This window comes from Podarcis liolepis (genome assembly GCF_965112155.1).
Source record: "Podarcis liolepis genome assembly, chromosome: 11".
Classification (NCBI taxonomy): domain Eukaryota; kingdom Metazoa; phylum Chordata; class Lepidosauria; order Squamata; family Lacertidae; genus Podarcis; species Podarcis liolepis.
The window spans coordinates 15,612,470-15,626,152 of record NC_139565.1 but is presented as its reverse complement, the minus strand read 5'-3'; the positions used below and the strand labels follow the sequence as shown (position 1 = coordinate 15,626,152).

At 39.8% G+C, this 13,683-nt stretch overlaps 1 protein-coding gene across 2 annotated transcripts in view; it reads left to right on the top strand.

Annotated features, from left to right (window-relative positions):
• ADAMTS19 (ADAM metallopeptidase with thrombospondin type 1 motif 19) overlaps positions 1-13,683 on the top strand; it is a 124,588-nt gene that overhangs the window by 48,434 nt on the left and 62,471 nt on the right. For both annotated transcript variants that reach the window (XM_083464410.1, XM_083464409.1), the window contains exons 7-8: positions 685-728; positions 13,370-13,475. In XM_083464410.1, coding sequence (XP_083320536.1) covers positions 685-728; positions 13,370-13,475 — 150 coding nt within the window. The remainder of the gene's footprint in view (positions 1-684; positions 729-13,369; positions 13,476-13,683) is intronic.

Sequence of the window (13,683 nt, the reverse complement as noted above, 5' to 3'; positions counted from 1 at the left end):
GTAAGGAAATGCTGCTTTATTTATTGCACTTGTATCCAACTAGGGTAACAGCAATAATTACATTGCTAGCGTCTTAAAATGATTCTCCCAGTACCATTTTGGACACTTAGAGCAGTGTTAGAGCTCATCTACATTTTCACTTGCAAAAATCCAATCTTCCCCAATGAATCGAAGCTTGGTTGAGCAACTGGGGATGGCTAATGTTACATTGCAGATCATTTAGATATTGCAAAACAGTTTGTTTGTTTGTTTGTTTGTTTGTTTGTTTATTGGCGGAAAGGTTAAATCCATCTTAAATTGGACACCCTGGCTTGCACTTTAATGCTAAGAACAGTGTATGGACCTATTAAGAAACACGCATGCATGAACAGCACTGATCTCAGGATAAGTACCCATGCGGAAGTCTCTTTAGTTTCAGTAGGGGATGAAAAATCTGACAAATCTGTGAATTTCAGATGATTAAGGAAGATAACTAATCAACCTGATGCCACATGCACTTTAAATGGGAAATAAATTGCAGATTTAAGGTTGAAGTGTCATTTGATAATTTCAGGATTTCCTTCACATGTTCTTTTTTGAAATAGAGGAGCCTTGTCATTTATTAAGCGATTAAAATTTGCATAAATGAGCATCTGACAGCACAATTTTCTTAAGGCTTTGTCTTCTTTTCCCTCCCAATTTTAGGAAGGATTTCTGTGTACATAAAGATGAACCGTGTGATACTGTTGGTAAGTGAAACAAACAAACAAATAACAATATTGCCTTTAAAACACAGCACTATAGGGAGTTGTGGAAGCTTGGTTATGTGGGGATGAATGCTTATAGGCAGTTAAAATGCATAACGATGACGTGTTTGGTACTCTAGCAAGTTGACCAAGGCTAAGCATTTTGACATTGATGCAACTTAATTATATACCGCTCCATTGCTTTCAGTGACTAGTTGGGACTAACCTAGGCATCGTAAGAGACAGAGAGTTGTTGGCGCACCATGTCTCATCACACTGTCTCCATTTCTTCTCTTTCCTATTGGCTAGCTCATCTCCTTGTCCTACCAATCAATGATGTGAGCTACAGGAGAAGCCGCCCATGGAGCAATGAGGTCTTGTCACTCATTGCTTAGCTCGCATGTTATGATGAATTGGGGTGGACTGATTTAAATCAAGAAAAGATGCTCATTAAATAATTGATTTAAATCAAGTTCCACATTTTGAAATACATATTTTCATTGATATGCATATCCAGAACCTTAGGTGAAACTGCATTAGATTAGACCTTTATCTTCGTATTATTATTTTTTTCATTTCAATCAAAAAGGGTTCTCAATTCAATATCTAAAGAAAAACTACAGTTATTAAGCATTATTTGGAATGTATTTTTTTCCAGTCAAAGTGAATCTGTAGGATAGATAATATTACGTGATAAAAGATATGGTGCCTTTCAATGCACTTGATGCAAGTTATTACTCGTGTTCCATAAACTCGGAACAAGACCTTAATTTTAGCAAGCACTAGAGGTGACAAACAGAAAAATCATTAAGGGTACCAGTATGGGGTGAATTAAAACTGCATACTGGTCTTCATACAGAAACATATTCATGGAATCCTAGAACTGTAAATTTTGGGAGGTCTAAATGATGTTGGTTGCAGTTTCTTTGGACTTCTGGATCTTGCCCATGAGTAGGCAAACTAAGGCCTAAATCTGATCCGTGGACAGTCCAGGAATCGACGTGTTTTTACATGAGTAGAATGTGTGCTTTTATTTAAAATGCATCTCTGGGTTATTTGTGGGGCATAGGAATTCTCCCCCCCCCCCCCGCAAAAAAATATAGCCTGGCCCCCCACAAGATCTGAGTGACAGTGGACTGGCCCCCTACTGAAAAAGTTTACTGATCCCTGATCTTGTCTGTACTGTATTTTTTTTTTAAAGAATGAGCAATGCTCTCCATTGCATTGATATACCTTTAATAAAAACACAATCAAATATTTTCTAAGTATAAATGATGACTATGTCAAAAGTGATATGAATGTTATTATTTTGAAAGCAAGAATTGCAAGAAGAAAGATTACGAAATGTTAATGTAAATTGTTAACATAAAGTATATTGGGGCATAATCTGGTATCACAACAGCTGTAGCACCATTGGTTTAAGATCATGGTTACTTCAGATCAGTACCTGTGATTTTCCTTTTCTGAGAATGTGACAGATTAATAGTTAAAAGTGGAAGGTTGAATTTGGAATTTAAATAGATCACTTGTAAGGATTAGACAGAAGGCAAACAAGTACGAAGTAACAAATCTTCTCCCAGTGTATTTATAGGGCAACAGAGATAGGACATTCCAGGAATTTTTAACATGTTGTAAATTGCGGTGCTAGCCAAAGAAAGTTAAAAGAAAAATGTTGAAGTAATGTCAAGAGAACAATTTACGGCTGTTAAAAGTTTACAAAAATTGAAGCATGGTATGCAATCTTATCCATACCACAGGAAGGAGTAAGCATTAATATTAACCTGAATGTACTCAAATGTTTCACTAAGAAGTTGTCTAAGTCTCTTTGATGTCATAAGTAGTTTGCACATCTAAATTTAAGTTAGGAAAGGCTTATACATATTTGTTTCCAAGAAAATCCCATTGAGAGCTAGCCATGTGATTAACTTCTCATTGGAACCAAGAATCTTTAAAAGTGATTCAGTTGGTTTGGGTTGTGTCTATATTGTGCTAACTTCCTAGGCTGGTAGACCAGTATATATCCATTTCACTTTCCCTCAGACAGCCTATTATATAAGTTCCTAAACAGGCAATAGTTTTCTCCAATTTAGGTACAATTGGAATGTACCTAAAATCTGGCCACATTGGCACATCATGGTATGCCATGAACCATAGTTTATGTGCATGAACATATTGCATCTGGTCTGATTCTTCCCACTTCTCCCTGCTTGTACTAGAAGGAAGCAAACCACGGGCTTTGCATTATGTCAGTATGATGTATAATTTGTTTTGCTTCCAACAAACCATGATCTGTCGCCAAGACTTACTGATTATAGTTTGTTGGAGCAAAACAAACCACAGTTCCTGGTTTGGATGCAGCAGATTGGAACCGCACTATGAGGAAATAGCTCCCATGGCAATGTGTGTGTGCAAGGTAATGCTATTATCAGCTAATATTATATGATAGTAGAAATGACATCATAGCAGAGCCTAGTCACAGAATAGAAGGAAGAGATATCGTAAGAGAAAATACTGTATTTTTCTGTGTATAAGACAATGTTTTTTCCCCTTAATTTTTTGAGTAAAAAATGGGTGGGGGTCATCTTATACATCGTTTTTGGTGGGGCAATCAACAACTTTGAGTTGTTTACTCATTTAGCTGTGTCCGACTCTTTGTGACCCCATGGACCAGAGCACCCCAGGCACTCCTGTCTTCCACTGCCTCCCGCAGTTTGGTCAAACTCATGTTAGTAGCTTCGAGAACACTGTCCAACCATCTCGTCCTCTGCCGTCCCCTTCTCCTTGTGCCCTACATCTTTCCCAACATCAGGGTCTTTTCCAGGGAGTCTTATCTTCTCATGAGGTGGCCAAAGTATTGGAGCCTCAGCTTCATGATCTGTCCTTCCAGTGAGCACTCAGGGCTGATTTCCTTAAGAATGGATAGGTTTGATCTTCTTGCAGTCCATGGGACTATCAAGAACTCTGGCAACCCAAAAATATCGATTTCTTAAATTTGGGTTAAAAGAAGTAGGGGTCATTTTATACGGGGGCGTCATATACATGGAAAAATACGGTAGTTCCTATTAATATATCATTGTTTATGGTAGCCAAAGGTGTTATGTAGGTGAATTAATATAAGCAGAAAAACATGAAGAACTAGAGAAGATCATTCATGCGAAATGACCTGCCCACTCAAAACATTGCTCTAAATTCATTCGCCAGTGAAACTATTTTGATGAATGAATGACAAACATTTGATGCTGCTTTCCTGCTCTATTTACTGAGCTAAACCTCAGTAAACAATGGGACTTACTGCCAGGCATACAGGTTGCGCTCTCAGTGAATTTATTAGATTTGCCACTCATATGCTACTGTGTAGGACAGTTTATTTACTGTCTTGGCTTTGGGAATTATAAAATAGAATGTTTTGCGCTGAACAAATTAAACATACTGGACTGGTGGTTAGACACATTTTTTCCAGTGTTTTTATAGACTCAGATACATTGTTCCAATATGTGTAGTGAGGTGGGTAAAATAATTTTTTGTGTCTCACTCCATCTTTGAGATTTAGCCTGGCTTCATATAAGATGAAAACATGGAGGTACGCTCTTCAGACTCACGTATGAATTAAGAAGCAGCATAATATTAATTGTAATTGCAGTATTTGTGACTGTCTCAGAGAGAAGACACACATAGGACTTGATTCTGGAGTTTATGTCTTGTAAATTCCTGTACTCCCCTTTTGTTTATTTATTTCTAAGTTCTGACACCTCACTAGCTAAGCACAGGTATTCACGGTGAATACTGATAAGCAGCGGCTGCATTCTTGGCATGTTTTAATTTCTCTTCATAGTGGCTACTCTAGATGCTGAGCTAAACTGTCCTTTGATATGTGAGTGATGCTAAATACCATTATAAATCAGGGTGCAATGTCTGTAGCTGTTCTATATTGCAAAACTCCCCTGAGAAGAGCACAAGCTTTTCAAAATCAGTTCCAATAAAACAAATGCGTCTATGTATTCAGAATAGTTTGTCCTTACTCAGTAAAGGAGTCTTTGGCTTTTGTTACAGCTGCATCAAAGTCCATGTCATCATGGATGACATTGATAATGTGCACGTGATAATGTGCATGTGATGTGTTCTTTGACTCAGCCCGTTCCCTGGAAAAACTGTAGTCAAAGGAACTGTATTTTTGGTAGTGGGAAAGCTGCAAAGAACAAACTGAGAGAACACAGAGCAATACTGGCACATAAGCCAGTTCTAAAGCACGCTCAGTGTTCACAAAACAGTTGTGTGCTCTTTCCAGCTGGAGCCTTTAAGCACCACAAATGACCATCGTTTGTGCTCCTCTTCTTTTTAAGTGAAATGGCCAAATTCCCTTTACTGTTGCTCCAAAAACCTAACCGAGCGTGTGAGAGAATATGAATACATATTCCTGGATCTTATTAGAAGGATAGGCAATGGAAAAGGGCACAGACTGTCGCTCTCGAAAACAAAACTGGCTATTATCTCTAGCTGCCATGTGTCGTTGTAAGATAAATGTCAAGAGATGTCTTCTGCTTCCGCTCTTCAAGTGAGAGACTGATCCACTTTCCATCCGCAGAAAAGCACTTAAGAGACAGTGTGTCTTCTTCAGTTTGGCAAATTGCATACAATTTGAAAAATATTGTGATGTCTTGAGTATGCCAGAAATGCACAAAGGATGCTTCTTTTATGTGTGTGGCCAGAAAACTCTGGAAGAATGAACACCTCTCCTTTTCATCTGTTGTTTTAAAAAGCTGTTCAGGATTGTTCTGTGCTGCAGTTCCAGCCACTAACTGGGAAGGGCCATAGTTAATTGAAAGAACAGCTGCTTTGCATGCAGAACATCTCAAGATCAATACATGGCATTTCCAGGTAGGGCTGTGAGACACTCCTTGTCCAAAACCCTGGAGAGCTTCTGCCAGTCAGTGTTGATAATATTCAGCTAGATAGAGTGTTTGTTGGTCTGACTCAGCATAAGGCAGGTTCCTGTGTTCCTGTGGAAGATTAGACAGGAAGGCGTGTTTAGGCCCAGGCTAATTCCTAAAGGTGCTCTTCAGGGCTGGTCCTCAAGTGACAGAAAAATCCTGGGAATCCAGGTTACAAATGGAGGTGTTGCATGTCACCATATCCAAGCTTCCAATAAGCTGAAATTACGAATTTTTGTGTGAAAACAAGCACACTTTAGATGAGGTCCAGCTCTGAGGACCTTCTCTGCCGGAAGTAAAGCTATAGGGAACCAGGCAGAGGGCCTTCTCGATAGTGGTGTCCACCCTGTGGAACACCCTCCCATCAGATATTGAGGAGATAAAGAACTACACAACTTTTAGAAGACATCTGAAGGGAGCCCTGTATTGGGAAGTTTTGTATGTTTGGTGTTTCCATTATGCTTTCATATTTGTTGCAAGCCGCCTAGAGTGGCTGGGGTGGCCCAGTCAGATGGGTGGGGTATAAATAATAATTTTATTATTATTATTATTATTAATTGTATCCCATATGTTTCGGAGACACTAAATGAAGAATGTTCCCTGGCGTTTTCAATTCACATTGGTTTTATTCACATCATTAAACAAAAAATAAGAAGCTGCTGTAGATATTTAGACTGGGGCTGCCATCTATAAGTTGCTAGACTGAAAACCCAGCCGGCATAGCCAATCATCAGGGATTATGGGTGTTATAATTGAGAAATATCTGGAAGGTATTTAGATACAAGGTTTTTTTTACTAGCCACATATGTTATATTAGGATAGAATAGCATTTTCAGTGGTGACACTTTGTGTAATTCTCTCCCAAACATAGTTAGATTGGCCTCTTCTCTAATGTTTTTTAGATAGACAATTGAGAGATTTTTAGTCTGCTAAATTTTTAAGTGTGTTTTTTATCTTGCTAGGGATTGTTTCTTCTTTAATTTTTGCCTTGAGGACCGTGTTTTAGGGGCAGAAGATGGTGTCTATACATACATATATAACTTTGCCAGTGTAGTTTAATTCTTCCTCCGATTCCAGTGCTTGGCTGTTCCTCCTTGAGATTATTCTACATTAAATTGTTGCTATTTTTATTTATTTATAGGGATCTATATACTGCTTGATATTTCAAAGCTCTCTTATCTCCTCATTGCTGTATGTATGGTCACTGATACATCTTTTAAGTGACAAATGAGTCGTCAGTGGTCCCAGGCAGCAGTCTTGTACAGAGCACTTTCAAAAGTACCACATATTATTTACACTTTTTAAGCAACAACAGCGCAGAAAGCTTTTTATCTCTCCCTCCTTTCCTCTTTCACTAATGGGAAACACTTGATGTGCTGAAAGAAAATGAATATTAGTTTCTTAGAAATAGAGCTGCAAGTCAAAGTTAATTTCCCCCAAGTCATGCTCCGAAGCATGCATGTCTGAAAAACACTTGTATATAGTCAAAGAAAATGGAAACACATGAACATAATAGAGATCATATTTGCTATTTCAGTGGCTTAACTTACTGCAAACAACTGAAGCCTTATGTTGTGCTCAGCATAATAAAATTCACATTCAAAGACATTGTAAGAACGCAAAACACGCAAAAGATTATTTTTCTTGCAAAATAAATGTGATAAATTCTAGTAACCTTTGTAAGTACTGCTTTTCAGTATTGATGCATGTAATTTTAAGGAGTATGAATTTTACTTTAAACGTATCATATAATAGCTTTATATAGCTTAGTGGGGGGACTATGTACAGCATCTCAAGCTCCTTGGAGGAATAAATAAAATAAATCGAGGTTTTTTTGACAAATAAAAATGCTTTCAGACTTCGTGAAATCAACCCTTCTCTCGGTATGGAGGTCATTAGGCACAATTTAATGCCATCTAAACATTTTGCCTATCAAATGACGGATTGGTTAGTCCTGAAGAACTTCCTGCAGTAGCAAAGCAGCATGTGTTTTGGCATAAAAGTCTCACCTCCACACAGTTGTGGGCCCAGGCTCAGTGCCCTAGGCCACCAGGGCTGGGGCACGTGAAGCAGTAACAATGATACGACAACATATTGCGATCAAAATGGCCACAACTTTATTGATTACAGATGTAAGCAGGTTTTTTGGCGTAGGTACTGGGCGGGTGGCGCTGTGGTCTAAACCACAGAGCCTCTTGGGCTTGCCGATCAGAAGGTTGGCGGTTCAAATCCCCGTGACGGGGTGAGCTCCTGTTGCTCTGTCCCAGCTCCTGCCAACCTAGCAGTTCGAAAGCACGTCAAAGTGCAAGTAGATAAATAGGTACCACTCCTGGGGGAAGGTAAAGTGCGTTTCTGTGCACTTCTCTGGTTCGTCAGAAGTGGCTTAGTCATGCTGGCCACATGACCCGGAAGCTGTCTGTGGACAAACGCCAGCTCCCTCAGCCTATAGAGCGAGATGAGCGCTGCAACCCCAGAGTCATCTGCGACTGGACTTAACAGTCAGGGGTCCCTTTACCTTTACCTTTACTGCGCGTTTGCATCCTGCATTGCCCAGGGTCAATCCTGGGTTAAGGATCTTCCCATGAAACGTATCAAAAAGATACGTCCCTCCAGGATGCCATTTGGGGAGTTCTGTGGCCTGGTTGACCCTGCCTGGCGATTCAGACAGAAACTTTCCTCCTGGCTCCTCCCCACATTTGTTTTAGGCTGGGCATGGCCAAACTTGGCCCTCCAGCTGTTTTGGGACTACAATTCCCATCATCCCTGACCACTGGTCCTGTTAGCTAGGGATAATGGGAGTTGTAGTCCCAAAACAGCTGGAGGGCCAAGTTTGGCCATGCCTGTTTTAGACTAAGGAAAAACCCCAATGCCTTTTTTCCACCAGCAAGTTGTGACAGTTGCTATGAGGTAGGCAAAAAACAAACAATTTGTCTGCAGGCAAGTTCTTCCCTGCCCCTATTATTATTATTATTATTATTATTATTATTATTATTATTATTATTATTTATTGAATTTATATACAACTCGTTAATTCTACAGCAAGGTCATGCACATGCACTTAAGTTTGAAGGTTTTTAGTAGATTTTGTCAGGAATGTGAAGCAATTTTTCACTTTAAAAACCCCCCAAAACTAAACATAATGTAGTATAAATGTAAGCACTGACAAAAAATAATAATTAGAGCATATACGCGAGGTAGTTCTCGGCCATTGTGTTATCAGGGTATAATACATGGCCTGAAGACTTTTGATTATGAAAGTACTTTACAAACCTAAGCCATGGGTTTGTATATGATTCTACATTTATTCTTGTGATTAGATCCAATTCTCAGGTGTTGTTGCTTATTGGTGAATTTTTTCTTCATGCATTGAAGTTGCAATCTTATGCCTTCTGTTTGCTTTGGGAGTTACAGTGGTACCTTGGTTCTCAAACGCCTTAGTACTCAAACAACTTGGAACCAAATACTGCAAACCCAGAAGTAAGTGTTCCGGTTTGTGAACTTTTCTCGGAAGTCGAACGTGCTCCGTTTTGAGTGCCACACTTCTGTTCTGAGTGTTACACTGAGGTCTGTGTGTTTTTGCTATTTATTTTGTGTTTTTGCGACTGTGTGGAACCCAGTTCAGCTACTGATTGATTGATCGATTGTGTGACTGCAGTACATATTTATTTTGCTTTCATTTTATGGATCAATGGTCTCATTAGATAGTAAAATCCATGTTAAATTGCTGTTTTACGGGTTGTTTTAAAAAGTCTGGAACAGATTAATCCATTTCGCATTACTTTCTATGGGAAAGTGTGCCTTGGTTTGGGAATGCTTGGGTTTTGGAACAGACTTCCGGAATGGATTAGGTTTGAGAGCCAAGGTACCACTGTACTTCTGAATAAACTTGAATAAGATCCAGTTCATATCTTTAGCCGGCGGCTTAACCATTACAGAAGATCAGTTGTTCAGTTCCGCACTCCCATCATGGATTTAACCTTGAAACCATTCCAGCTGTGCTAATAAGCCACAGGAAGAAGTAGAGGACACACACACACAAACATCTTTCTCTTACCTAATGTTGGAATGACTAAGCAGGAGCAGCTGCTCGGCTGAAGCCAGTTTCTCTTTCTTAACACATGAAATTAATAACAAAGGACAAGTCTTGAAACTAGTTCACAGCTGGTAGTTGACTGATTTACATTCAGTAGCTACTGTTTGATGTGGCTTTCAAGCACAAGGTCAGCTATGCTTAATAAGAAATGAAATAATAAAGACCACTGGTTTTATATGTTTTGCTTGCAACATGCTTCCAGGTAAGTCATATCTTCCAAAGCTGTGAGTCAGGAAATTTTAAATATGAGAAACATCCCACAGATTTTATCTTAACTTGAAATGTTTGGCATCCAGTAATAAGTAGTGATCTTATGCAGTGGCAGAATGAAGAGTTTCTGGTCTACAGAAATATAAAGGTGAGTTCACTTGGTCAAAAATGGAAAGAAAAAAACAGACACAAAAAAATTCTAAACTAATGAAAAATATGGCTCAGATAGAAAATAAAATATGAGGATTTGCAGTCTCACTTTCCAAAGTAAATGCAACTTTATGTTATAGTGAAGGAACTGACTGCAAAAGTGCCCCTTGTCATGCTATGAGCTATCTTGCTGCTAAGAGATTATGGAAACCACAACAGATCCTCAAAATATTGTGCATTGGATGGCTGTGCTTTAAGTATAGATTTTTTGTAATGGTGTGTGTTTAGCTGATCATTTATATGTTTGTATATATCAATTTTTAGATTAAAAAAAAAGTGTTTTGTGCATTATGAATTTCTAAAACATGTTCTGAGTGTCTTGTTAGCCACCTCTGGCATTTTATAAAAGGTGGGGTGTAAAGTGGTTTGAATCGGCAGGGAATCTTCAGCCGTCCAGATGTTGAATTGCAGTCCCAGGTCCCCTAACACTCTTTTGAACAAACAAACAGCCTTACATCTTGGACAGGAATAGTTTTGAGATATATATCTCATTAGTGTACCCTAAGCCCATAGGGAAACTTTCTAAAGTAAAATTGATTTTTCCTCTGTGTTGCTAGGAACTTTTTCAAAAAAATGTTTTCACTGAGAACACTGCTTAGTAAGTTTCCTATTGTATTGCCTCCAGTATGCCTCTACAGGGTGGCACTGTGGTCTAAACCACGGAGCCTAGGGCTTGCCGATCGGAAGGTTGGCAGTTTGAATCCCCGCGATGGGGTGAGCTCCCGTTGTTCGGTCCCAGCTCCTGCCCACCTAGCAGTTCAAAAGCACGTCAAGTGCAAGTAGATAAATAGATAGCGCTCCGGCAGGAAGGTAAACAGCTTTTCCGTGCGCTTCTCTGGTTCACCAGAAGTAGCTTAGTCATGCTGGCCACATGACCCGGAAGCTGTCTGCAGACAAACACTGGCTCCCTCGACCTATAGAGTGAGATGAACGTGCAACCCCGGAGTCGTCCACGACTGGATCTGACAGTCAGCAGTACCTTTACCTTTAGATAAATAGGTACCACTCCGGCGGGAAGGTAAACGGCGTTTCCACACACTGCTCTATTTGGTTTTGGTGTTCCGTTGCTCCAGAAGCGGCTTAGTCATGCTGGCCACATGACCTGGAAAAACTGTCTGCGGACAAACGCCGGCTCCCTCGGCCTGTAAAGTGAGAAGAGCGTGCAACCCCAGAGTCGTCCGCAACTGGACTTCACTGTCAGGGGTACCTTTACCTTACGCATCTACAAGAAGACACGATCATTGTTAACTGCTCTGAAATAAAAATAACAAATGTAAATAAGTGTATATGTGGGGTGGTGTTTTTTTTTGGGGGGGGGGGGTTGCTCAGTATATCGTCTAACCATACTCCGGGCTACTGTGCTTGAGACAAAACAATGGAGGCATTGTAGCAGAGGTTCCTCTGTGCGCTGACAGACATACTAAAACATTTGGACCATGTTAAGAATTGTTTTTCCTGCTCATTTTAAATGAGGTGCTAACTTGGGAGACCTTTGCCCCTCTTTCTCCAACTTCCTACTGAGTGTTGTTGTGATACACATGATGTAAAAAAAAACAAAAACTAAAAAACGCTGAGCACAGCCAAGGAATCCTCCTTTCTCCCAAACTTTTAATACTGCTAATAATTTTGTTGCAACCAGAATGTGGCCGGCTTGTGTAGCAGATTGCTTTTTCAGAAGAAAAAAAACCCCTTAAGCTCAGTCCAGCTGAAACACTTTAGAAACTGAGCAATTTGGTTCTTACCTCTGGAAGCATTAGAGATGTCTGTGTGTGTCTTACAGCCTTTGCTGCTTTGCATTCCTTCCCCCTACTTTTTGCCTAATTTAGCTTCACAGTGGATGACAGAAAGTTATACTGAGGAGATATTGGTTCATCCAGCTATGAAGCTGAGTCATTTTTCACCTGTCACTAATCTCACTGTAATTTACCTATCAGGGTTGCTGTAAAGCAGGCATGGCCAAACTCAGCCCTCCAGGTGTTTTGGGACTACAATTCCCATCATCTCTGACCACTGGTCCTGTTAGCTAGGGATGATGGGAGTTGTAGGCCAACAACATCTGGAGGGCCAAAGTTTGGCCATGCCTGCTATAAAGGGTTGCTTCTTTGTGTGCTTCCTCAAGAGCTCCAGAGGGTGGCAACATGAGAACGGGGCCTTCTCTGCAGTGGCTCCCCATCTATGGAACACTCTCCCCAGGGAGGTTTGACTGGCACCTTCATTATACACCATTAGGCACCAGGCAAAAATGTTCCTTTTTAACCAGGCCTTTGGTTGATTTGATTGACATCCTATGCCCTTTTAAAATGTGTTTTTTTTGGGGGGGGGTTATTGGGTGGTTGTTATTTTGATTCTATATTTTGTGGTTTTATATTTTGATTTTGTTCTGTGCACCGCCCCGAGACCTCCGGGTATATAAAAATAAAAAATAAAATATTACATAATAAAGATTGGGTGGTCATAGGCAAAACTATAGAGTGGTACCTCAGGTTACATATGCTTCACGTTACATACGCTTCAGGTTACACACTCCGCTAACCCAGAAATAGTGCTTCAGGTTAAGAACTTTGCTTCAGGATGAGAACAGAAATCGGGCTCCGGCGGCGTGGCAGCAGCGGGAGGCCTCATTAGCTAAAGTGGTCTTCAGGTTAAGAACAGTTTCAGGTTAAGTACGGACCTCCGGAACGAATTAAGTACTTAACCTGAGGTACCACTGTACTGTACAGGCTTTTTTGAGCTCCTTAGGGGAAGACCTCTGCGGTAGCCTCTGGTTATGAAATTATATCCCCATAGAGGATACTACTACTACTACTACTACTACTACTACTACTACTAATAATAATAATAATAATTTCTACCCCTCCCATCTGGCTGGGTTTCCCCAGCCACTTTGGGTGGCTTTCAACAAAACATTAAAAACAGAATAAACCTCCAAACATTAAAAACTTCCCTACTTTATGTCATCTGGGTACTTTTGAGTGGGAAAGATCAGATCCTTCTTCAATACATCAGGTCATTCATTACACACACATTACAGCTGTCCTTTTGTAGCATGCTGCCTTTTGTAAAAGTTATGTTGACAGCAAGTTTGCAGGTTTGCAACATACAGGAAAACAATATTGTTCTTATATAGCACGTGTGCACCAAAACACTGTAAGTGAATAAAAATAAGAAGTGTAGTGATTACCTGTGATCCTTGTGTTTTCTAGGTATAGCGTATCTGAATGGGATGTGCAGCGAAAAGCGGAAATGTATTATTGCAGAGGATAATGGCTTGAATCTCGCCTTTACTATTGCCCATGAAATGGGTCACAAGTAAGTAGATAAAACAAGCATGATTCAACTTTATGTTGGCGTTCCAAGTTAAACACTGTTAGTAGTCTGAAAAGGGAGATTTGGTATTCATGTGTACATTTAAATAAACAAACCCTTCTTACCTATATTTGAAACCTCTGGGTATAGGGCAGTATATAAATTCAATTATTATTATTATTATTATTATTATTATTATTATTATTAATAA